Below are 25,249 nucleotides of genomic sequence, written 5' to 3'. Positions count from 1 at the left end.
TCGCCCCTGGTTCTTGTGAAGGCCAAATCAATGCATCCCTGACTCTCTCATTCTCTTAGATTGGTTGGATGGCATGGGCAGCTTGGAATGGCCATTGCGCCAGTGCGCACACATGCAACAGCAGAGGCTTGGCTAGAATGCTTCAGGCCCACCGCCGCTACACAGGAGACGGGTGGAAGAAAAGGAAATATGAATTGGCCCCGTCTTGTAGCTTGGAAAGGAGTGAAGTGGAGCGAAGTGGAGTCCTTGATCTTGAAAAAGTGTAGACTCACACACGCTGCCCGTTTTGACTGGAGTGTTCGTTTTGGGCTTCTCAGAAGTACGTAAAGGCAAGAAGCGGACGGGGGAAGCACCTGCTTGCAATGGCACCCACCAGTGAGGTGCCGCGACTGCGTTCTGGTGCGCTCTGGCTGAAAAAACACACTGGCTGCAGCGCCTGAACATAGCCCTGTGACTGAGTGCATGCTATAGTAATCTAATCTGGGTGTGACCTGGAAATGATGAAAGTCTTAAGTGTTAGCTGCGGGATAATTTTGATCAGGTGAAATATTGGCACACTGACTTTTGCTTGCTTTTCCACTTCAGTAGAGGAACCAGCTGTAGCCAACTAAATAACAACAACAATAATAATTTATACCCTGCCCATCTGGCTGGGCTTCCCCGGCCACTCTGGGCGGCTTCCAACAAAATATTAAAATACAGTAATGCATCAAACATTAATAGCTTCCCTAAACAGGGTTGCCTTCAGATGTCTTCTAAAAGTCTGGTAGTTGTTCTTCTTTTTGACATCTGGTGGGAGGGTGTTCCACAGGGAGGGGGGCCACTACCGAGAAGGCCCTCTGCCTGGTTCCCTGTAACTTTGCTTCTTGCAGTGAGGGAACAGCCAGAAGGCCCTCAGAGCTGGATCTCAATGTCCGGGCAGAACGAAGGGGGTGGAGACGCTCCTTCAGATATACTGTACCGAGGCCGTGTCCGGCGTGTTGTTGGAGAGAGATCACAAATGATGGGTGGAATGTTGTTGTTGCTATACTCCCCACCCTTTCCAAATACATTTGCTGTGCAAGAACCTATTGATTTGGATTTTTTAATTTTATTTTTTTAGAAGGCATATTGGTACTCCCACCTGGGTGACGATTGCAGCCGTTTCAGATAACTGCACTATCTAAAAGCAGCTTACTTTTTAACACGTTGCCACAGAGAGCCAGATCAGAAACGTCCGTGTGTGATGCGGAAGATCTATTGCATTTTAAAAAAGGAGGAGAAAGGCAGCCTCATTTCCATACATGAAGCCAATTGGATGGAGCTGTTCTGATGCCTCTTCCCTATCAAGCACAGGATTCCACCTGGAAATTCCAATCCTGGCAACAGATTCCCTCAGCAACCAACTATTCGTAGCTCAGTCTTTTTTGCACCAGAGAACCGCATCCGTTAAGAGTCTCTTCATTCAAATTCAGGATAAATCAGTCGCGCAGGCCTCATGTTCGCTGTAGGTCAGTCTATATCTGCCCTTAAATATATCATTGCATTTGGCAAGGTTTGAGGTGTTCCCTGTGCCAGGTAGCTCGAGCCCTTGACACAAGCACCCGAGGAACTAAAAATTTTATTTCCCTTCACCTCGATATATAACCAGTTTGCAAGGCAAGGTTGAGGGAGAGTTCTATATCTGGCGCAGCGGTTGAAGCCGCAAAGCTTTTGGAAGACACACTATCCCAAGGAAGATGTTTCCTGTCAGCCTTGGCTTAGCCTTTGAAGCGCTGGGGATTTATAGCTCTTAATAAATGCGCCCTTGTTTTTCCTTATAACGAGGATTGTGCCGGAATAGAAACAAGAAAAATCGCCGCAGGCCGTGAAGTGATTCAAGTGTGACGTTGTGAGAAAGCAGAACAGAAATCCTTAGGTCAACTGTGGGAAACTTTGTCCCTCTGGATATTGCTGAACTACAACTCCCATCATGCCTGGCAAGCATAGCCAATGGCCAGGGATGATGGGAATTGTAGTTCAGCAACAAAGGTCCCCCCGTGCCTTCCTTAAAGGTTAAGAGGCCTGGAAAATGTATTGTTGCATTCCAGGAATGACGTGGAACCAACGATGTGCTCCTCTGAAGTTGCATTAGTGCAGGGTTTGCCAAACTTGTGTCTCCAGCTGCTTTTGGACTACAAGTCCCATCATCCCTAGCTAGCAGGACCAGGGATGATGGGAATTGTAGTCCAAAAACACTTTTAATGGCCTTAACCTACACATGCAAGATGTGCCTTAGGTTTGGAGTAGCCGACAGGGTTCCTTCCAGAGGCTCCGAGCTAGAACTCCCACCACCCTCCACCAGTGGGAGTTGTAGTCCGAAACACCTGGCGGACAACCAGGTTGGCAAAAGCTGGCTCAATATCTGTGAACCGAGGAGCCGTTGCTGCACAGCCAGTGGGAGGTAATTTTCTTTCATTGGTACAGCGACAGGGCGGATGGAAGAATGAGCTGCGGGATTTTGTTCCAAGCCTCCTGTTGTTCTTATTAAAGGGCAATTATGTCTCTGCCTTACCTGTCTATACCAGGCAGAGTCCTGCTGCTTGCTTATTTTTTCTTCTTCTGAGAAAAAGGAATGAATTTCAGCAAAGGGGATTCGGTTTCAGTTTTGGGTTTGTTTTTTTTTGTTCTATGCTGTCTTTGTGTGTAGGATTAAGAGAGACTGGCAGGGATTTGATTGGCCACCTCCCCTTTTTTTTTCTCCCAGTGCCCCCCCTTCCTGTTCTGGGCGGGAGGATCCCCCAAACCTCTGGAGCAGATTTGTGGGGCAGGGGGCAAGGGAAGAAGAGAGTAAGAAAGAAAATCTTGTTGCACAGGTGGAGGTCTGTATACCTATTGACATGGTTGGAAACACTCCAGCCAGTTTTAAAGCATTGGCATGTCTCCAGTGCTGTATGTGTGGAGTTTCATTTTCATGGTGGGGCTCCCTCTCCTCTCCCTGCAGGCCCCCAAAATCTACTTTGCAGGGTCCCCAGCATGACTAAGCCACTTCTGGCGAACCAGAGCAGTGCACAGAAATGCCGTTTACCTTCCCGCTGGAGCGGTACCTATTTATCTACTTGCACTTTGACGTGCTTTTGAACTGCTAGGTTGGCAGGAGCTGGGACAGAGCAATGGGAGCTCACCCCGTTGTGGGGATTCGAACCGCCGACCTTCTGATCGGCAAGCCCTAGGCTCTGTGGTTTAACCCACAGCGCCACCCACGTCCCTCGCTCATATAATAATAGTGACAATAACAATAACAGTAGTATTTGTACCCCACCCATCTGGCTGGGTTTCCCCAGCCACTCTGGGCGGCTTCGAGCCCGTATAATAAAATGTCAAACCCAGAGACCCAGCTCTCTTTCCCGGGTCAGTGATGCTTAGAGCCAAGCTACACATGATGTATCTGAAGCAGGCATAGGCAAACTCCAGCCCTCCAGATGTTTGGGACTACAATTCCCATCATCCCTAGCTATCAGGACCAGTGGTCAGGGATGATGGGAATTGTGGTCCCAAACATCTGGAGGGCCGGGGTTTGCCAATGCCTCATCTAAAGCTGGGCTTCCCAAACTTTTTTCTCCAGCTGCTTTTGGACTACAACTCCTATCATCCCTAGCTAGCAAGGCCAGGGATGATGGGACTTGTAGTCCAAAAACAGCTGGAGACCCAAGTTTGGGAAATCCTGATCTAAGGTAATTATTATTATTATTATTATTATTATTATTATTACCCCGCCCTCCCCAGCCAAGGCTGGGCTCAGGGCAGCTAACAAGCAATAATAAAAACAAATTGAATGAATACAACTTAAAAACAAGATTAAAATACAACATTAAAATATTGAAACATTAAAATATTAAAATGCAGCCTCATCACAGGAGGAGAAAGAAAAAAAGAAAGAGGGGGAGGGAATCAAATTGGCTCCAAGCCAAAGGCCAGGCAGAACAACTCTGTCTTACATGCCCTGCGGAAAGAAATCAGATCCTGCAGGGCCCTGGTCTCATGAGGCAGAGCGTTCCACCAGGCCGGAGCCAGTGTTGAAAAGGCCCTGGCTCTGGTTGAAGCTAATCTAACATCCTTAGGGCCTGGGACCACTAGGGTGTTGCTATTTATGGACCTTGAGGCTCTCCGTGGGGCATACCGGGAGAGGTGGTCCTGTAGGTACGAGGGTCCTAGGCCGTGTGATATATATGCAGCCTAAGGTGTGATATATATATGCAACCTGCTCTGTCTGTCTGTCTGTCTGTGTAATAATGTGTGGAACTGGTAATTAACAGAATCCAACAGGTGTGGAAGGGGAAATTTAAGCCCCTGGCCTCCACACCTGCTCTGATCCCATTTATTATCAGCATCCTTACCAGCCGATACAATAATAGGCATTTATAAAAACGAAACAAAAAACACCTATTTGCAGCCTTTGAAGTTGCATTACTTTCCTGCTGATAAATTGGCTGCTTAATTTGCCTTAAACCAAAGAAACACTTTTATTAGGTCATTTCCACACAGGCTCAGGGCAGGGGAGAAAGATGAGCTTCACCTCTTCCTCCTTAATAAAGCTAAACCCCAACATCTCCCCTGCCAATCTGACAAGCTGAAAGAGACTAATCAAACAAGCTTTCCTTCCAGTCGGGAAGCTCCCTGCAGGCAACTGCCTAGGCATCGCTTGGTAATTAGGGCTGAATTCCTCCGTCTGCTCACAGAGGAAACTCCCATCCAGGTGAATCTAACCGTTCTTCTTGTTCTGTTCTGCTCTCGCCGGCCTGTTACGTGTGGAGCAGGAATCAGGTGACCTGCATTTCTGCGCCAGTCTCCAAAAGTCCTTATCCATAGATGGTGCTGAGCTGTCCTTGGCGTGAGTGCATGGTAAATAAAACTTGAATTAATAAGGATGAGATTCTCCTCCATCATGTACAGTGTTCGAAATTAGACAGGCGTGTTTTGCAACCGGCGCAGGACCAGTTGCGACTATGGAGATCTCTGGATGTTATGTATTTCCACCTGGCTGGTGCCCCCAGCTTTCTTAAACAGGTAAGCAGAAGAGCTTATTCATTGCATTTACCATATTTTTTGCTCTATGACTCACTTTTCCCCTCCTAAAAAGTAAGGGGAAATGTGTGGGCGTCTTATGGAGCGAATGCAGGCTGCACAGCTTTCGCAGAAGCCAGAACAGCAAGAGGGATCCCTGCTTTCGCTGCTCTTGTTGTTCTGGCTTCAGAATATTTTTTCTTCTTGTTTTCCTCCTCCAAAAACTAGGTGCGTCTTGTGGTCTGGTGCGTCTTATAGAGCAAAAAATACGGCATCTCCCACCTTTTTCTCCAGGGAATCCATGGTTCACCCCCCCCCCGGTTAATCCTTACAACAGTCCTGTGAGGTAGGTTAAGAGCAACCTCGGCCCTCCAGATGTTTTGGGACTACAACTCCCATGATCCCTAGCTAACAGGACCAGTGGTCAGGGATGATGGGAATTGTAGTCTCAAAACATCTGGAGGGCTGAGGTTGCCTATGCCTGGTTAGGAGGCTGCAACTGGCTCCAAGGTCAGCCAGGGAGCTTCCTGACTGAGTGGGGATTCGAACCCTGATCTCCCAGGTCTCTACTATAAATTAAGTAGGTAAATAAATAAATACAGGGAAAGCAAAATGTCATAGAGAAGGAGCCGAAATATTTTCCTTGAAGCTTGGAATTGGTTTTATTCTGGATCGTTTCATTTGATGTTTGAATGTGTTGTAGACCACCTTGAAACTTTTTCTTTAAAATACAAAGAGGCATAGAAATGAATAATAAAAATAGAATTAATAAACCTCACTGATTTATTTATTTTTATTTTAAAAAGGTGCGTAGACATTCTGTTTTGGCGACCGCAACCTAGGTTTAAGGTGCCATTTGGTGACTAACTTATATATCTGAGTTTCTAACACTGCGCAGTGTACCCTTTTCCCTTGGCATGTGAGCAGAGAGAGCGATTTCAGAAACCAATATCATCAAGGAGGTTGGGAACATCTTCCCCATAAGTCAGGGATGGGGAGCCTGTGACCTTCCAGATGTTTTGGACAATTTGAGTTGCCAGTTAGGTACCAGGCTAAGTTCAAGGTGCTGGTTTTGGTACACAATTTGGGACTAGGATACCTAAAAGGTTTTCTCACCCCTTTTATACCTAATCGGTCATTGTGCTCTTGCTGTTGTTGTTGTTTAGTTGTTTAGTTGTGTCTGACTCTTCGTGACCCCATGGACCAGAGCACGCCAGGCACTCCTGTCTTCCACTGCCTCCCGCAGTTTGGTCAAACTCATGCTGGTAGCTTCGAGAACACTGTCCAACCATCTCGTCCTCTGTCGTCCCCTTCTCCTTGTGCCCTCCATCTTTCCCAACATCAGGGTCTTTTCCAGGGAGTCTTCTCTTCTCATGAGGTGGCCAAAGTATTGGAGCCTCAGCTTCACGATTTGTCCTTCCAGTGAGCACTCAGGGCTGATTTCCTTCATTCTGAAGGAATGGTTTGATCTTCTTGCAGTCCATGGGACTCTCAAGAGTCTCCTCCAGCACCAGAATTCAAAAGCATCAATTCTTTGGCGATCAGCCTTCTTTATGGTCCAGCTCTCACTTCCATGCATCACTACTGGGGAAACCATAGCTTTAACTATACGGACCTTTGTTGGGAAGGTGATGTCTCTGCTTTTTAACAGGTGCCCTTATACCCGGAATTGGGCCTCTAGCATTGTGGTATCCACCTACCCTTTGCAATTCCCTCTCCTTGAAGATCAGGCAGACATAGTCTTGGTTGTGTTTTCACCGTTGACTGCAGAGCTCTCTCTTCCAACCAGCTTTTATGAGTTGACCTCTTTCCCAGACCGCAACTGTATTGGAATTGCTTTGAAGAGGTTTTTACAGTTGTTTTATCACTTGTTGCCTGCTACCCTGGGCTCCTTTGGGAGGGAGGGCGGCACATAATGCAATAAATACATGACTCAATTCCCCATCATTCATGACCTGGCGGGTGGTGGACTCAAACTTCATCCAGAGAGCAACAGGTTAGTTCCTTTTGGCTGTAAGGAAAGGCTTTTCTAGTGCATTTTTCATGGGGAAGCCTTCAAGCTTGCAAACTCTGTGCCCTGCAGTTGGCAGTGGTGCAACCCAGGAGCAGTTTCACCAACCTGTGCAATTGGTTTGGATAAAATAATTAGCTTGGGGCAGTCACGCAACCCACCCCACAAAAAATAGATGGCTGTCTATGTTGGCTCTCTAGAGTCCAACTCTTTTCGTGCTACCTGGATTAAATTGGCAGTGGGCAGTTTCTTAAAATGTGCATCTGTTGACCGGGATTTATGTAGAATAGGATTTTGGGAGTTTGGGGTGGTGTGCAGGAAGAGAAAGGCAGGGCAGGGGAGAATGTGGACAGCCCAAGAGCTCTTTTGCTGGCTCTCTTGGCCTAAAGTCCTGGGGCTTGTTTTCGTACTGCTTTTCTTCCATGCCAGAATCCCCTTTGGTTTTGTGGTTTTAGAATTAACAGCCCGTTTCTGCTGTGGGCCTGGTCCTGCCAAGTCCGGAGCCTGAAAGGGAATAGCTGTGCCAGGATTTTAATGACCAACTGAGATCAGAATCAAAAGCGCCGATGGTTCTTTATCTGTGCTTTTCCCCTTTTTTGCAAAACCATGAAGGCAAATGAGGCCAACAAATTCCTTGCACAGATGCTGCATTGCATAGGATGAAAGAACTGGTAGAGCTGTGAAAGAGTGTGTGTGCATTTTTGCAGATATGTGGAACCAGATGGGCATTTTTGTCTAGGCTGTTTGTTCCCTTATCGCCAATGCCCATTTCCATCAAGTGTGTTATCCAGATCTCCAGCTATGTGCTACAGTTTGCATGCATGCCTTGCCCGCTTCTATAAATGCTGTTGGGACAACAGTTGTCTTTGTTTGGGTGAGGCGGAAGCTGCTGGGCCAGCAGCTTGCTCACGAGTAGCCCAACCAATAATCAGCTCAGCCCAGCTGGTCTGCAGGTGGACAAGGATGGAGCGGATGAGAGCCTGCAGGCTTTCAGATTCCTCCTAGTGGCTTATAAACCCTCAGAGGGAATCAGGAACATAGGGAGCTGCCCTATAGGGAAGGAGTCTGACCACTGGTACATTGTGTAGTATCTTCGGGACCACCTCTCCTGGTATGACCCGCGGAGGACCTTAAGGTCCAGAAATGACAACATTTTGGAGGTCCCAAGTTGCAAGGTGGTTAGGTTGGTCTCAACTAGGGCCAGGGCCTTTTCAGTACTGGCCCCGACTTGGTGGAATGCTCTGTCACAAGAGACTAGGGCCCTGCGGGACTTGACATCTTTCCGCAAAGCCTGCAAGACAGAGCTGTTCTGCCTGGCCTTTGGTTTGGACTCAGTCTGACCCTTATGTTTCTCTCCCCTTATGGTTTTGATCTATGGGCTACTTTTAAAATGAGGCTGCATTTTAACCTGTATTTTAAATTGCCCCCCCCCCCCCATTATGTTTTTACTGTAATTTTACTGGTGTTAGCCACCCTGAGCCCGGCTCTGGCCGGGGAGGGCGGGATATAAATAAAATTTATTATTATTATTATTATTATTATTATTATTTATTAGTATTAGCTCAGTTGGTAGAGCATGGGACTCTTAATCTCGGGGTTGTCTGTTTGAGTCCCATGTTGGGCAAAAGATTCCTGAGCTCTGACCTTCCTAGCAGATATTGGTCAAGTACAGACAATTGTGTAATTATTTGGCAAGTCACACTATTCTCCTCACTTTATGTAGACAAATACTTTTAAATGATGATGTGTCTCTTCCACACACACCCCTTTCTTGCTGTCAGTCATAAGTGGTTTAAGTGCAGTGGTTTGGTGGTATTTTGGTGGTTGGTCATCGTCGTCGTCCCCCTTACTTTTGAGACGCTGAGTTAATTTGAGCAAATAACTGCACCATCGAGACAAATTGCTCTGTTTTCAAAAGAATCCTTCACAGTTGTTGTAGATTTTAAACTGGGAAGCACTGGACAAACACGCGATCCCCGAGTTGTGTTTGCATCGTGTAGTGGGTGTCAACGTGACGCCTTGCGATTTAGACTTAATCATCACAGGTCGATAGCAAAGTGCAAATGGTTTTCCTTTCCTTTGCAGCCCCCCCTTTAAAGCACACCTCCCCCCTTAAATGCATAGGGTTTTGTGGGGTATATAGGAAAGGAAAATGTTTAAAAGCCAAGCTAAACCTGCCCTCAACGGTATCTTCATCCCCCTGCCTGCTGTCCATGAAGCCGTGCGGTTTTAATTTGGCGCAAAATTGCACCGAAGCCTAAAAAAGTATAGATTGTCAGGCTTCCGCATTCTAACGACTTCCGAGCATCACATTTAGGAATTTCCAGTAGAAGTGGCTCAGTCTCCAAGGGAACAAACAATATCCATTCTCATTTAGACGTCCCTCGTGGCTTCTCTGCACCTGTTTTTCTACATAGAAGTGGCATTTGTGTAGAAACTGCGCACATCATTAGCGCATGACTTACGCATCATTCCCCCTTTAGAAGAGTAGAGTGGCTTGTTGCGAAGTAACATGCTTTTAGGATCGTTGCTCTGATTTTTGAACAGGTGTCGTGCGTGTGAATGTGCAGAGTGGGAGAATTGGGATGGGGAAAGATAGGCCAAAGAGGGTTTTTTTGAACACATAGGGGGATGCTTTTTGAAAAAATTGCTCCCCCCAATTTATTAAAGGGTCCCCCAAAACCCACAGGGGTCGAGGACTGTGCAGGTCGTGACTGTAGAGATCTATGCGTGCACCAGGTATGCTGGGATTTGGGTGGAACGGCGAGCAATTGCTTGCATCCTAGCCTGGGTCCAGAACAGAGGGAAGGCATGTTATTATTTTTCTGTATAGGTCCATCGGTCTGCCGGTTCCTGCCCCAAGGAGCTTATAATTTAAAAGTCGTCGTAGGGCAACAACAGTAGTGGTAGACTCCCCTCCCTTGCAGGATTTTAAGCAGAGGTTGGATGATGCACCTGTCCTGTACGATTTCTGCATTGGACTTGGGTAAAGATTTGATGGTGAATGTGTTTCACACACTTAGGCTTGTGCAAGGTTATTTCAGTGCGTTTATCAGAATGCATAGGAACACCAGGAAGCTGCATTATACGGAGTCAATCTAGCTAAATACTGTTTGCACTGACTGGTAGCAGCAGTCCTGAAATTCCAGACAAAGGTGTCTTTTCCCACCATACCTGGGGACACCAGGGGTTGGAACCTGCATATTTTGCGAGTAAGCCATGTCATAACCTTTCGCACAAGTGCTGTATCACAGAGACGATATCCGTGTTGAATTACAGTAAGGCATCCCTAAGATTTGGGGGGGTTAATTAAAAAAACAAACTGCAATATGACAACAGTGCTTTGAACCAATGCACACACTGTGCGTTTCAAATAAAACATATTTGCAGATTGCATTGCATTGCATAGCAGAAAAGGAATGATGGTGAAAGAAAGCTTCACAGAAGTAGCTTGACGCTCCACAAATAAATTCCCAGTTGGAACGGAGAGTTCCTTTTTTCTCTGAAAGGTATCACAGAGCTGCAAGCTCGCAAGGTAAATCTATTTCACAAATTCAACGGTGCAGCTCAATTTTAGCCATCTCCTTAGATCTTTTAAGGAGTTTGAAAGGTCTTTTTAATGTTCTACTTGCCAATTCTAGTCTGGCAGTCTCCAAGCCCATGCCAATGTCGTCTTTCCGACAAGCGTTTCAGATCTCGTAGCAGCATCACCACGGAATTCAGAATGAGCCACGAGGGCTATGCTCCCCCTCAGCTGTTGAAGTCAGTACAGTGGTACCTTGGGTTACAGACGCTTCAGGTTACAGACCCTGCTAACCCAGAAATAGTACCTCGGGTTAAGAGCTTTGCTTCAGGATGAGAACAGAAATTGTGCTCTGGTGGTGCGGCAGCAGCAGCGGGAGGCCCCATTAGCTAAAGTGGTGCTTCATGTTAAGAACAGTTTCAGGTTAAGAACGGACCTCCGGAACGAATTACCGTATTTTTTGCACCATAACACTCACTTTTTTCCTCCTAAAAAGTAAGGGGAAATGTCTGTGCGTGTTATGGAGGGAATGCCTACGGGTGGCATGCCTACAGATTTTCCTCCTCTAAAAACTACGTGCGTGTTATGGTCGGGTGCGTGTTATAGAGCGAAAAATACGGTAAGTTCTTAACCCGAGGTACCACTGTATGCATCTGAATGCCAGTGGCTTGGAACTGCAAATTTTAGCTGAGATCCCTTCATTGCACGGGGTTGGGCTGGATGACCCTTGGAGTCCCTTTACAATTCTATGGTTTTATGAAAGTCCTGGTTTTGGGCTTCCCAGTGGCATCTTTCTGGCCACTATGAGCGCAGGATCCTGGACCAGATAGGCCACTGGGCTGATCCACCAGTCTCTTCTTGGTTCACAGCTTGGGGAGGTGGGGGCTCCTTGATCCAATTTGGTGACTAGAGGCCCAAATTACCTCTGTGTCAAGAAATGCCTTCTCCCAACTTCCACTGGCCTGCCAGCTGCAACCATTCCTTGTCCAGGCTTGCCTGATCTTCGTGGTCCATGCATTGGTTGCGTCAAGACTTGATTACTGTAACACACACTGTGTAGGGCTGCCCTTGGAAGCTGTAACTGATGAACAGCTTACTGGCGACACGTCACTCCGTTGCTGAGAGACCTGTGCCGGCCCCCAATAGGCTTCTGGACCAGGTTCCATTTCCTTGCGTATAATTCACAAATCTCAAGGTCGTGGGTTCAAGCCCCACACCGGGGCAAAAGGTTTCTGCATTGAACCCTGTGGTCCCTTCCAATTCTATAATTAATTCTGCAACGTGGACCCAAAGTATCTCAAGAGTTACCTGATTCTTTAGGGCTCCACCTCAGTCGCTGAGATCTTCTGATGGGGCACTTTTGGTGATCCTGTTTTTGTGGCAGGTGGAACTCCTTGCCAGTGGAAGTATGGCCAGAGTTAATCCCTGCCTTCTTTTATATATCTTTTGAAAACTGTATTATTTAGACAGGGTTTTGAAGCATGACTCCCCCCCCCCTTTGAACCAACTAACGTTTATTGATGTTTTTATTTATGTTACTGAAATGTTATGTTTTATGTTACAGGCTGCCTTGTTGTATTTTTTATGAAACTGCTCTACACATATTTGAATAGTTAGAAGGTTCCCTGTTATTTCTATAATATTCTTCTCCTCAACTCCCCCAATATGGGTTTTTTTAAAAAAATGTGACCACAAGCAGTTACCGTATTCTGCATTCATCAAGGCACACTTCTTACATTATTGATCTGCCCTGATTTTGCAGGCGTTAAATAATGTCTAACCCCAAATTTTATGGAAATTTCCTTTTTATAATTGTGGCAGTTGGGGATTGCAAATTCATCCCCTATAAATCCCTACTTGGAGACTTATTTTGATGCCCTGCCTGTGAGCCCATAAATCTCTGTGTTTGATTAGCGGATTATTGGATTTGTAAACGATATACGTTGCTCAAGAGACCTTCGGACCCTCAATAATACATGCAAAGGTTTTATCAGATAATGCCGGCTTTCTGGCAAGTTCCGTTTGTCTGCAAGCTTTTTTTTTTTTTAAAGGAAGAGAGCCTAATTTGCAGGAGTTGATAAAGGGTGGCCTTGAGATTAATCGTGAGACATACATAGTTATAAGTTATTAAATAATTCCTTAGAAAGAAATCACAGCATAGCACTTTTCATGCCTTCAATTCAGTGGGAATTCAATGGGGGTTAGAAATGTAGGTCAGGGTGGAGAGATTTGGTTCTGTTTCATGTGGCTGACCATACCTGAAGCATTCAGAAGCCCTTTCCCACATTTCACAGGCAGTTTCAGATTTATAAGGGAATAACCAAATGGTACCTTAAACCTAGGTTACCGTTGCTACAACGGAATGCCTAGGTGCTCTAATAAATGAAATTTATCACAGTGTTGTTATTGTTCAGTTCATTTCTATACCGCTTTATATTTTAAAGAACATATCAAAGTGGTTTGCAATGCATTAAAACAGAGCTTTCCCAACCTTGTGTTGCTAGTAGGGGCTAGCTTAATCTCCGTTTTGCTGGTAAAACTGAAATTACCGCACCACGAAATGATGCGTGTCTACAAAGTGCGTCACCAACATGAAAAGTTTGGAGAGCATTGCTTTAAAACATCAAATAAAACAGTCCAGAATAAAACAAAGTCAGACTTCAAGGAAAATATTTCAGATCCTTCTCTGAGGGACGTTTTGCTTTCCCCATATTTATACATTTATATTTGTTTGCTTTCGTAGATTTTCACGGGTACAGGAATGCAGGTTTTGGTGTCTTCGGGTGTCTTCCCGTGTAAGAGTCGGGGTGTCTGTGCGACGTTTCGACGAGGTCTCACTCGTCATCTTCAGGCTGGTGCTTTCGGCTTCTTGTTACTGGAACAGAGCAGAATCTGGTGTTTGAGTTCCTATAAATACTGTTGAGGGGTGTGGTGTATAGCCTCCAACGTTCTGGGCAGAGAGGAAGTTCCTAGATTAGTGTGCCTTTTCTTCTTTTGTTCCTTAATTACTTGAGGGATATCTTGAGTGATTTCATGAGTGGTATTCTGAATACCACTGGGTGGGTCATTAAGTGTAGATTAGTTGCTAAAGCTTTCGTGTCTTGACCTCTTGAGCTTGTGAAGAGTTTTTCTGAGAAGATGGCTGTGCTGCATTTAGTTGTGCTCTGGCTTGGCTTCGTGTATAGGGGCGAGCTGTGATTTTGTGCCTTGTGCCAGCCAGATCTGTGTAGGGATTGCAGGGGGGTGCAGCATCCGGAGGTGCCACTATATTAAGATATCCCTCAAGTAATTAAGGAACAAAAGAAGAAGAGGCACACTAATCTAGGAACTTCCTCTCTGCCCAGAACGTTGGAGGCCATACACCACACCCCTCAACAGTATTTATAGGAACTCAAACACCAGATTCTGCTCTGTTCCAGTAACAAGAAGCCGAAAGCACCAGCCTGAAGATGACGAGTGAGACCTCGTCGAAACGTCGCACAGACACCCCGACTCTTACACGGGAAGACACCCGAAGACACCAAAACCTGCATTTATATTTGTTTTATCTATAGCTGCCCCAGAGCAGAAGTACTCTAGGGAACCCGGGTGCTGTAATGGTTAGAGTATCGGACTAGGACCTGGGTTCAAATCCCCACACAGTCAGGAAGCTCCCTGGTTGACCTGGGAGCCAGTCGTAGCTTGTTAACCTCACAGGGCCGTTGTAGGGATTAACTGAGGAGGGCGTGAACCATGGACTCCTTGGAGAAAAGGATGGGACATAAATGCCATGAAAATAAGCTCTTCTGCTTACCTCAGGCACCCCCAAATCGGCCCTCCAGATGTTTTGGGAATACAACTCCCATCATCCCTAGCTAACCGGACCAGTGGTCACGGGTGATGGGAATTGTAGTCCCAAAATAGCTGGAGGGCCACGTTTGGGGGGTGGCTGGCTCACTTGTTTAAGAAAGCTGGAGCGGCCAGCCAGGTGGAGATGCCAGTCGCCTACTTGGCATTCAGAGATCTCCACGTGGTCGCAATTGGACACCCTGCCAGATGCAAAACGCGCCTGGCACCTGGCTAATTTCTAACACTATTCTGCTGGATCCATGGAGAGAGTAGGGTGGGGATAGGAGCAGTCCTGTGCTTTTTTCCTGAAAATTTTTGCTTACCATAAACCTAACTCTGCTTGTTCAAACTGGGAAGGAAAGAGCGGGAAAGTTCTATTGCTTTTCACTTTTCATAATACAGTGGTACCTCAGGTTACAGACGCTTCAGGTTACAGACTCCGCTAACCCAGAAATAATACCTCGGGTTAAGAACTTTGCTTCAGGATGAGAACAGAAATCGTGCTCCAGCGGCGTGGCAGCAGCAGGTGGCCCCATTAGCTAAAGTGGTACCTTAGGTTAAGAACAGTTTCAGGTTAAGAACGGACCTCCAGAACGAATTAAGTTCTTAACCCGAGGTACCACTGTACTAGGTTCTGCCATACGTCCGGAATTTCCCGGATAGAGCTGGGATCCATCTGTCAAAAATGGCGTCCGGGCGGAATTTTCGAAAGGCGGCTAAAATGTTTGGGGAAACCCAGGTGTTTGATTCTTGGGTGATTTTCCTAAGTAAAAGGTAAAAAGATCTTCGGGGGAGGGGGGGAGAGATTTTGCCATACTCAACAGAAACAAGGTTTTCTTAGAGTGGCTCCTTCCCTGTGCCATTTCTCAAACTGTTCCCTGTAAACGGACAGTTTCAACAGCAGAGAGGAACCACATACGCCATGGAGTATTTCCTTGGAGGAAAAAGATTCCTGGATTGCAGGGGGTGGGGTTGGACTAGATGACCCCTGTGGACTTTTAAAAGAGTATTGGGAAATAATGTATAATGAATTGGAAAAAATGTTTAAATGTACTTTTCCAACCCCAACCCCCCCCCCAAAAAAACCCAGAGTCCTTTTCGTTGGGGATAATCCAGATAGAAATTCCCAGGTGTCAAAAAAAGCTATTTATGAATGCCACCACTGCAGCCCGTGTTTTGTTAGCCCAAAAATGGAAAATGAGCGAGGTCCCAACTAAAAAAGAATGGCGACTCATGGATATTACAAGCTACCGTATTTTTCGCTCCATAAGACACACTTTTTTCCTCCTGAAAAGTATGGGGAAATGTGTGTGCGTCTTGTGGAGCGAATGGTGCTGCGCAGAGATGGAGAGATTTTTTTTACTTGTTTTCCTCCTCTAAAAACTAGGTGCATCTTATGGGTGGGTGTGTCTTATAGAGCGAAAAATACGGTAACTGCTTCGCAGCCTCTTTCTCCCCCGCCTGTAATATGCAGACCATAATAATAGCGGCTTACCTGGCTTACCTTACAGGGGTGTTGTAAGGGTAATTGAGATAATATATGTGAAAGTGCTTTGAGCACTCAGAAAGCTGTAATGTGAATGCTAAGTAGGGTTACTGCATATGTGATGGCCGCAGGCAGTGATCAGGGCAAAAAAATATATTCTTCCTTCATCCCCTGCTATAGAAGAGATGTCACCTACAAGGCAGTCCCGAGACACTTGGAATTATTAAAACCTCATTGAAATAGCTTTTTCCTCCCTTTTTCTTTCTTTCTTTTTTTTTTACTTCCTGTCATTCTGGCAGAATGTGGAGATTATTTTCATTTCTTCCAAATGCAATCGGAAAGCCCGGAAACTTTCCGAGCCGCACTTAACTGTAAAAAGCGATGTTTTTGTTAATGGCAGGTCAATTTTGATTTAGGCCTGTAATTTGGTGGGGGGGGATACCTATCTTCCGTCTGAAGGATGGCAATTTCATGTGCTCTCCTAATACTCCTAGAATTGCCGTGCATATAACTAAAAGCTTTTTACCCTTGAAAATAACGGAACCAGGGAGGGTGGAGGTGGGGGGGGACGAACAGATCATAATACTTCAGTGGTATGTAATGGGCTGCCGGAAATTTCTGTGATATGCTAGAAAATTTATCTTCATGCACTAGAGGAAAGTTTCTGCTCTGTGTTGCAGTGCAGACAGAATACTAACAGCCACTCAGCCATTTTTAGGAATTGGGGAGTGTGTTATGGGGTCTTCCGCTCCCTCCTACTTCCTTTGTGGTTCCCTCACTGCAAGAAGTGAAGTGACAGGGAACAGGGAGAGGGCCTTCTCGGTGGTGGCACCCTCCCTGTGAAACGCCCTCCCGCCAGATGTCAAGGAGATAAACAATTATAGGACTTTCCGTAGACATCTGTATCATGTGTCAACTTTTTTTTAAATTTTCATTTTATTTATTTGTTAACCTTATATTACATCGGTAAACGTTGTCATATTACATTACAGGACTTACTATAATATAATATCCAACATGTATACAAAAATTATATACAAATTTTATATACCTAGAAAGAAAATGAAACAAAAAAATAGAAAGAACAAAGAGAAAAAACAAAAACAATTCCCCCGCCAAAATCATATACATACCAACACACTAGACTTCCTGTCTTTCCTGTTGTATATTCTTTTTTTACAAGTGAATGTACTCTTATTATTGTATATTTCTTTACATATTATCTAATACATTCCTATATCAATATGCGCTCTTAGTCTTATTTCTCAACTCAGTGTCACTCCAACGTCAATCAAATGCTAGCATAGATAGCAAACCTTTACTGTATTTTTGAACATACGTTTTATATCTATCCCATTTTTCCATAAATTTTTGTTTTGAGTTGCCTCTCAGGGTATTTCTTAACTGCGCCATTTCAGCAAATTCTTGTAGTCCGAGTCATGTGTCAACTTTTAATGGTTGTTGTTTTACTGTGGTTTTATAATTTGTTGGTAGCAGCTCACAGTGGCTAGGGCAACCTGGTCAGATGGGCAGCATATAAAGCATAAAATTATTATTCTTACAAATTCCCTTTGTTAAGTGTGGTGCATTATTGTTACACCTGAACCAAATGTGAAAGGGCACAACATAAATGGCTTTTGAGAATAGGTTTTCCAACCCCCACCTCTTGTAGGTATAATTCTTCAGTACATTATTTTTAAATGATGCTTCAGATATATTTTTTAAATCCAAACCCTACTGACCTTGATAAACAAGAATGTTTAATTTTTTTTTTAAAGAAAGAAAGAAAAAGTTCAGTAGCTTTCAATGCTGTGACTTGAAAATTAGAAGTATCTGGTCTTTTAAAAATGCTTAGTGGAACTACTCAAGGACAGTTCTTTATTTTCCTGGTCATTTATTTCCTTTCAGCATTTGCTTGTAGACTGAGCCAGCTTTGGGGATAAAATGGAGCTGCTGGCATCAAAAGCTCCTTTCTGGGTTGTGAGCACTTAATAAAGGGAAGGAACATCTAGCTTAGAAGTAGGTTTCATCACCACCAACCTTATAAGAGACAAGACACACACAAAAAGCTGCCATTCTGACAATTCCAGGGCTTATTGGCACTTCGCAATACGTTCGAAAGTGGTGAATTTCATCCATTGTGGGGCTTATAACCCTCTTTTTAAAGCCTTCCAAGTTGGTGACCACCACTAGGTCTTGTGATGGCAAATTCCATGCATGGTCTTGGGTGCTCCAGTAGTTCCTTGAGGGAAAGACCTCAAGTTATGGACCTCAATTAGAGAGACACTGGTGTAGACAGTACTGAGCTGCATTAGGCAGCCCCCCCATATACATAGGAAGGTCCATAGCTTAGTGCTAGAACATCTGGCCTGCATGTAGAAGACCTCAGGTTCATAGAATCATAGAGTTGGAAGAGACCACAAGGGCCATCGAGTCCAAACCCCCGGCCAAGCAGGAAACACCATCAGAGCACTCCTGACATACGGTTGTCAAGCCTCTGCTTAAAGACCTCCAAAGAAGGTTCAGTCTTTGGTATCTCCATGGTAGGAATGGGAAATGTTCCCAGTCTGAGACTCTGAGCTTGATGGAGCAATCTAAGGCATCTTTCTCTGTTCCTATGTTTTGACCACTTCATTTTCTTCTCCATCATAGAGTCTTAGAGTTGGAAGGGATCCAAGGGTCTTCTATCTTGTATATATTTTTATTAGTTTTACAGACTTTTTGGGATCCAAGGGTCTTCTAGTCCAGCCCCCTGCAATGCAGGAATCTCCATGACAGATGACCATTCAACCTCTGCTTAGAAACCTCCAAGGAAGGAGAATCCACAACCTCACGAGGGAGTCCGTTCCACTGCAAAACAGCTCTTACTGTCAAAAGTTGTTCCGAATGTTTAGTTGGAATCTCCTTTCTTGCAACTTGAAGCCATTGGTTCAAGTCCTACCCTCCAGAGCAGGAGAAAACAAGCATGCTCCCTCCCCCATTTGACAGCCCTTAAGATATTTGAAGAAGGCTATCTCCTCTCAGTCGCCTCTTTTCCAATCTAAACATACGCAGCTCCTTCAAGCGTTTCTCATAAGGACTGGTTTTCAGACCCTTGATCATCTTGGCTGCCCTCCTCTAAACACATTCCAGCTTGTGAATATCCTTCTTAAATTATGGTGCCCAGAACTGGACACAGTATTCCAAGTGTGGTCTGACCAAGGCAGAATAGAGTGGTACTATTACTTCCCTTGATCTGGACACTAGACTTTGTTGATGCAGCCTAGAATAACATTAGCTTTTTTTTTTTGCTGCTGCATCACACTGTGGACTCACATTAAGCTTCTGTTGTGTTTCCATACATTGCAAAATAAGTATAGCAACACCGCAGCTGACTTGGAACAACCATATTGCAAGTCTTGGTGCACATGTGTGCAAACTCCACAGAAACTGGCTTCGCTTTACTTACGAAGCAGATCCTTTCACGGTCTCTTTTCCTCACGCAGATCCCTCCTTTCCATCCCTTGGTTTGCTTTCTGCTGTCTAGATAACAGCCATGCGCCAACTGAGATTTGTTTTTTGTTTTAAAGAAGCTTTCTCTAAAACAGTGATTTTTTTAAAAAAGAAAAGTAACTTAGTCATATTCTCTCACCTGTGCAACCGTCAGGCATCCGCTGATGGCAAGAGTGACATTGTCTCCCATAATATGCTGCCAAGGGGAGGGGGAGATAGAGGAATTTTGACAGTAGGTACAGTTCCTTCTGAGGGACACGGGTGGCGCTGTGGGTTAAACCACAGAGTCTAGGACTTGCTGATCAGAAGGTCGGCGGTTCAAATGCCCGCGACGGGGTGAGCTCCCATTGCTCGGTCCCTGCTCCTGCCAACCTAGCAGTTCGAAAGCACGTCAAAGTGCAAATAGATAAATAGGTACAGCTCCGGTGGGAAGGTAAACGGTGTTTCCGTGCGCTGCTCTGGTTCGCCAGAAGGGGCTTAGTCATTCTGGTCACATGACCCAGAAGCTGTAGGCCGGCTCCCTCGGCCAATAAAGCGAGATGAGCGCCGCAACTCCAGAGTCGGCCACAACTGCACCTAATGGTCAGGGGTCTCTTTACCTTTACCTTTACAGTTCCTTCCAAAACCCTTGGTTGAACTGAAGACAAACCTCTTCTCCATCCAAGACTGAGAAGGGAGAATGCATACCTGTTTGATACAGGAACGTGCATAGATACCTATATGTGCTGCATTGTAAACATTCCAAGTTTGGTATGGCAAGTGGCTCTGGAGGGATCGGCTCTCTGGTGGTGGTGGACCCTACACAGACAACTGGGAAACACTGGCCTGCGAGCGCCCCACCTGGAGAACAGCCTTCACCAAAGCTTTCATGGGCTTTGAAGGTGCTTGAACTCAAGACGAAAGGGAGAAACGTGCGAAGAGGAGGGCACGCTTGGCAAACCCTCACCGTGATCAGCACCTGCCTGGAAACCTATCTCCCCACTGTGGAAGGTCGTGTGGATCCAGAATTGGCCTCCACAGTCACTTACGGACTCACTGTTAAGACTTGTTCATGGAAGTCAATCTTACTCGATTACGAGTGATCGAAGAAGAAGAAGAAGGTGGTGGTGCACACAGCCCAGAAGATGTGGAGAGCTTGCCAACACTGACAGAAGGAGCTTGCTTTGTATTGGGGGGATTATTTCCTGGTATGTTCCTTCCTCATATGAGTCCAGAACATTTGCTTACTCCATGGGTAGACAAACTAAGGCCTGAGGGCCAGATCCGGCCCAATCGCCTTCTCAACCCGGTCCGCGGACGGTCCAGGAATCAGCGTGTTTTTACATGAGTAGAATGTGTCCTTTTATTTAAAATGCATCTCTGGGTTATTTGTGGGGCATAGGAATTCGTTCATTTCCCCCCCTCCAAAATATAGTCCGGCTCCCCACAAGGTCTGAGGGACAGTGGACCGGCCCCCTGCTGAAAAAGTTTGCTGACCCCTGGCTTACTCCTTTACAACATTTCCATTTGGCCTCCCTCGCTGTTTTGATGCTGCTACATAATTTTGAAAACGACGCACTGCAAAACCCAGCACTTTGGGGAGAAGATAGTGGGGAGCAAGCTCTCACAGCCAACCGCAAGATGCAGATCCAGACCACAACACTGCTCAACACCGCAATTTGGACTACCAGGGGTCCCCATTCTGCAATGGGGTCCCGAGAACCCATTCTGTGCACCAACAGCTCGCGATATAGCTATTTGGCCACACACTTCTGAAAATCGTGGGGCGTACTACAGCTCATTCTGCAGATACACAATTATGGATGCCGTGTGAACCTGTGGGCCAATGAATACCCGATCCCCTGTCTGCATCTGTGAAATTTTCCTGACAAAGCTCTTGAAACTCCAGGCGTGACCATTCTTTCGCAGCGAGCTTTAATTCTCCTGCCCTTGCCAGGGGGGAAATGAGGTAGGGTTTTGAGCCGTCCACAGAAAGCCCTTTGATTCCTGCTCCTGCTGCCTTGCAGAGATGATGAATGCACCTTGGGTCTGAATGCAGTGAGAAAAGATCCACGTTTCCTCCTCGCACTGTCTGCCTTGCATATACGCAGAAGGCTGTGGACCTCTGGCTGGGACCCGTTGTTCAAGATGGCAGCCAAGGGCCCCGTTATCGACAGGACACTTAATTCTCCTTATTGCCATCAAGCCCTTAGCTGGTGTTATCTTGTTTGTCCGGCTGCCTGGAATGAATGGGGTCCTGCCTTGTAGCTGAATTAAACTCGGCCACAACTTTGGTGGCCTTGGAGAAGTGTCTGCCGCATGATGAAGTGCTGTAATTTTTCCACAAGGAGAGCATTGTTAAGGCTGTCTGGGCCTTGGTTTCCCAGAGAGACGGCCTGGCTTTTTAGGAATGCTTTGGGTAGAAGCTCCTGAGCTATTCTAGGTATTCACAACAATGTCGGGGGGGGGGGGAAGGATTCGGGTGCAAAGGAGCACAGGGCTCCTATGATTTCCTTAAAAAGAAAAAGAAAAGTCATGTACAGTGGTACCTCAGGTTACATATGCTTCAGGTGGCATATGCTTCAGGTTACAGACTCTGCTAACCGAGAAATAGTGCTTCAGTTTAAGAACTTTGCTTCAGGATGTGAACAGAAATCGTGCTCCGGCGGCACAGCGGCAGCAGGAGGCCCCATTAGCTAAAGTGGTGCTTCAGGTTAAGAACAGTTTCAGGTTAAGTACGGACCTCCGGAACGAATTAAGTACTTAACCTGAGGTACCACTGTATCGGGAAGTTTTTTATTGTGACGTTTTATTATGTTTTTATATTTTACTGGAAGCTGCCCAGAGTGGCTGGGGAAACCCAGCCAGATGGGCGGGGTAGAATAATAATAATAACCGGGGAAGACAGGTTTTATTTACTTATTTTACAAAGCCAGCGTTATTTTACAAAATAAAGTAAGTTGTTTGTTTTGCATATCGTACAAGGCCAGCCTTTGCCAGCCTGATGTTGTATACTACAACTCCCATAATTCTGCTGGCTGGGACTGATGGGAGTTGTAGTCCCAGGAGTGCACCTAGGGCACGGGTCTGCAACCTTTAAGACAAAAAGAGCCACTTGGACCCGTTTCCGAAGGGAAAAAAACCTGGGAGCCGCAAAACCACTGCGACATTTAAAACAAATATATTTCCGGAGCCGCAATCTGACAGCGGGCGGGAAGGTGACGTCGGGACGGTGTGTGACTAACGCACGCACCGCCCCCATGCGACGTCACAGCCAGTACAGCGCCCGCCACAGTGGGGAGTGTCGGGGCGCACAATGCGCCTCCTCCCCTCGCTAGTATCCGCCCCGGAGCCGCGGCAAAGGTGTAAAAGAGCCACATGCGGCTCCGGAGCCGCGGGTTGCAGACCCCTGACCTAGGGGGAGAAGGTGGCTTGTAAGCGATGTATAGGCAAAGGAAATTTAAAATCTGAACGCAAGCAATGCAGACGGTTAATGAATGAAAACGCTCCAAAGTTGCAAGGCTTTCTTTTGTCTCCCTGTTGTTTAACAGGAGCACCAAAAACTCTACCCTCTTTCCTCCCCGAGAGTTATGCTGCTAAAACCAAGAAATATTTTGGGGGGCAGGAGGATGGGAAACCCGGAGTAGATTTTTCTGTGTGTTAAACGATTATGAGCTTGGTTTGGGTGCAGAAAACAAATTCTCGGGATGAACATGCGCTCAGTTTCTTAATTCTGGTTCTCTGCCCTTACTTCCCAAGCCACTAGTTTTCACGTGACTCAGGGTTCATGTTGATCTCCACAACCCTCACATCTGCCCAACCTTCCTGTAGAAAAGGGAAAAAAATCAGTCTAGTTGTGATTGTAATGCTGTGTTTTATATGGTTGCGACCTCCCCTGGGACACTTGTGGAATGTGCAGGGCCTTTGTGGGATGTGAACTGGGGGGGGGGTAGTTCCAAGGGCCAGACAGAACAGCTTTGAGGGCCGCATTCAGCATCTGGGCCTGAGGTTCACCACTCTCGCCTATAAAAGCATTTACTCCTTGTCCAACACAATGGATGGAAGAACCTACTATTATCCAATATGGAGGAACGGTGCTGGGAACTAACAGACACTAATTAATAACAAGAAAAATTTGAAATAAAAAAATCCCTTCCAGTAGCACCTTAAAGACCAACTAAGTTAGTTCTTGGTATGAGCTTTCGTGTGCATGCACACTTCTTCAGATACCATGCACACGAAAGCTCATACCAAGAACTATCTTAGTTGGTCTTTAAGGTGCTACTGGAAGGGATTTTTTTATTTTGACTATGGCAGACCAACACAGCTACCTATCTGTAACTGTAAGAAAAAATTGGGATTCCCTCTTGGGAAGAAGAAATGAATGGCACTTTGACTATAGTTAAACAGAAAGTAGAAAAGATGGATGGACTGAATATCTTAAATAATCATTTTCTAATGTAACCGGCAGATGGAAAAGCAGACGTCCCCCCTTTTATCTTTAATGTTTCTTATCTCTCCGTTCTTCTTTTCCTCTGTTTTCTCTCTTTCCCCTCTTTCTTGTCTTTTGATTCTATCTGTTCCAGATATTGTATTGTGAAAACCGTAATGAAATTTTTAAAAATCTTTGTTCAGCAGCTACTCCCGTCCTTGCCTAAGAATCATTTTTTCTCTTCTGTTTCTTTTCCAGGTTTTAAATACAATAATTCCTCAAAATTGGGAGGGAAAGAACTTTTGGCTCTAAGAGGCGCTTCTTTGTTCGCATCCCGGCACAACTTTGATTTCCGTTTGTTCGTTTTGGCTGATTGACGGCAAGTCCCGGAGGAGGAGGAGAATGAGACAGCTGAAAGGCAAGCCCAAAAAAGAGACGTCGAGAGACAAAAAGGAGCGAAAACAAGCCATGCAGGAAGCGCGACAGCAGGTCACAACCGTGGTGCTCCCTACACTGGCCGTGGTCGTGCTTTTGATCGTGGTCTTTGTGTACGTGGCGACCCGCCCAAACACAACGGAATGATGCGGCTGTCGAACTCCGCCGCAACTTTTGCCTCCTCTTCTGCCCAATGCCAAAACCAAACCAAAATGAAAAGTCCCCGAAAGGAGGAAGAGAAAGAGAGCCTTTTCTCTATCTCCGAGTTCATAATAATAATAATAATCCTTTTGCAGAAAAAAGGAATCTTCTTTCTTTGACCAAACTCCACAGTAAACACAGAACGTATTTGCCACCATGGCACAAAATAATTTTTCTCGCCCAGCTCATGTGCCTTTTTGACTTTGAGGGGGGAGCGCAGGGACCCCTCCCCATTTTTGAACCCTTTCGTCATAAGGGGGGGCGGGTGGGTCACTGTTGCTTTCGGAAATTTCTATAAATCGAGTTTGAGCCTATCAATTTGTCGGCAACATTGCTAGTGTTGTTACCGTGAGTCGTTGTACGTTGGCTTCGCAACTTTCCAAAGAAACAAAACTGCCCCCCCAGCCCCCTTTCAGAATGTTATAATGGCATTTGGAAAACTTTGACTAATATATATATATATACATATATTTATTTTTGGAATAAAGAAGATGAGTCTTGCATAAAAGCTTCCTTTTCTACCTGACCCTCAAAAAACACAAAACCCAGCTCCGTTATGTAACGTTTTCAATCAAACGCACGTCAGAAGGCAAACAGAAGGCTTCCCCGTGAGGCTAAACTGGTGTTAAGATAGTTTTAAGATTTTGAGGGTGTCCCTGCAAAAATGCTTGTAATCAGTGATAACCGTAGCTTTAAGTGGTGGCTGGAATGGTTTGAGAAGCAATAAGAAATAGTATTTTGGAAAGTGGTCTACATGCAGATGATTTAATTTTTTCCTAAATAAAAATAAAGTGACCTTACTTCCAACATTTACTGAGGGTCTGCTCAAAACGCGGCATA

The 25,249-nt window shown here is 45.6% G+C and overlaps 1 protein-coding gene and 1 long non-coding RNA gene across 3 annotated transcripts in view; both read left to right on the top strand.

The window, feature by feature from the left end:
* Positions 1 to 24,917, top strand: part of SMCO4 (single-pass membrane protein with coiled-coil domains 4) — a 49,997-nt gene extending 25,080 nt beyond the window's left edge. For both annotated transcript variants that reach the window (XM_082219681.1, XM_082219680.1), the window contains exon 2: positions 24,032 to 24,917. In XM_082219681.1, coding sequence (XP_082075807.1) covers positions 24,176 to 24,355 — 180 coding nt within the window. In that variant the 5' untranslated portion in view covers positions 24,032 to 24,175 and the 3' untranslated portion in view covers positions 24,356 to 24,917. The remainder of the gene's footprint in view (positions 1 to 24,031) is intronic.
* Positions 14,134 to 25,249, top strand: part of LOC309530683 — a 112,079-nt gene continuing 100,963 nt past the window's right edge. Inside the window, exon 1 of the long non-coding RNA XR_014218844.1 lies at positions 14,134 to 14,910. This is a non-coding gene — a long non-coding RNA (uncharacterized lncRNA). The remainder of the gene's footprint in view (positions 14,911 to 25,249) is intronic.

Source organism: Podarcis vaucheri (assembly GCF_965113315.1).
Source record: "Podarcis vaucheri genome assembly, chromosome: 4".
Taxonomy (NCBI): Eukaryota; Metazoa; Chordata; class Lepidosauria; order Squamata; family Lacertidae; genus Podarcis; species Podarcis vaucheri.
This window is presented reverse-complemented; position numbering and strand designations above follow the sequence as displayed.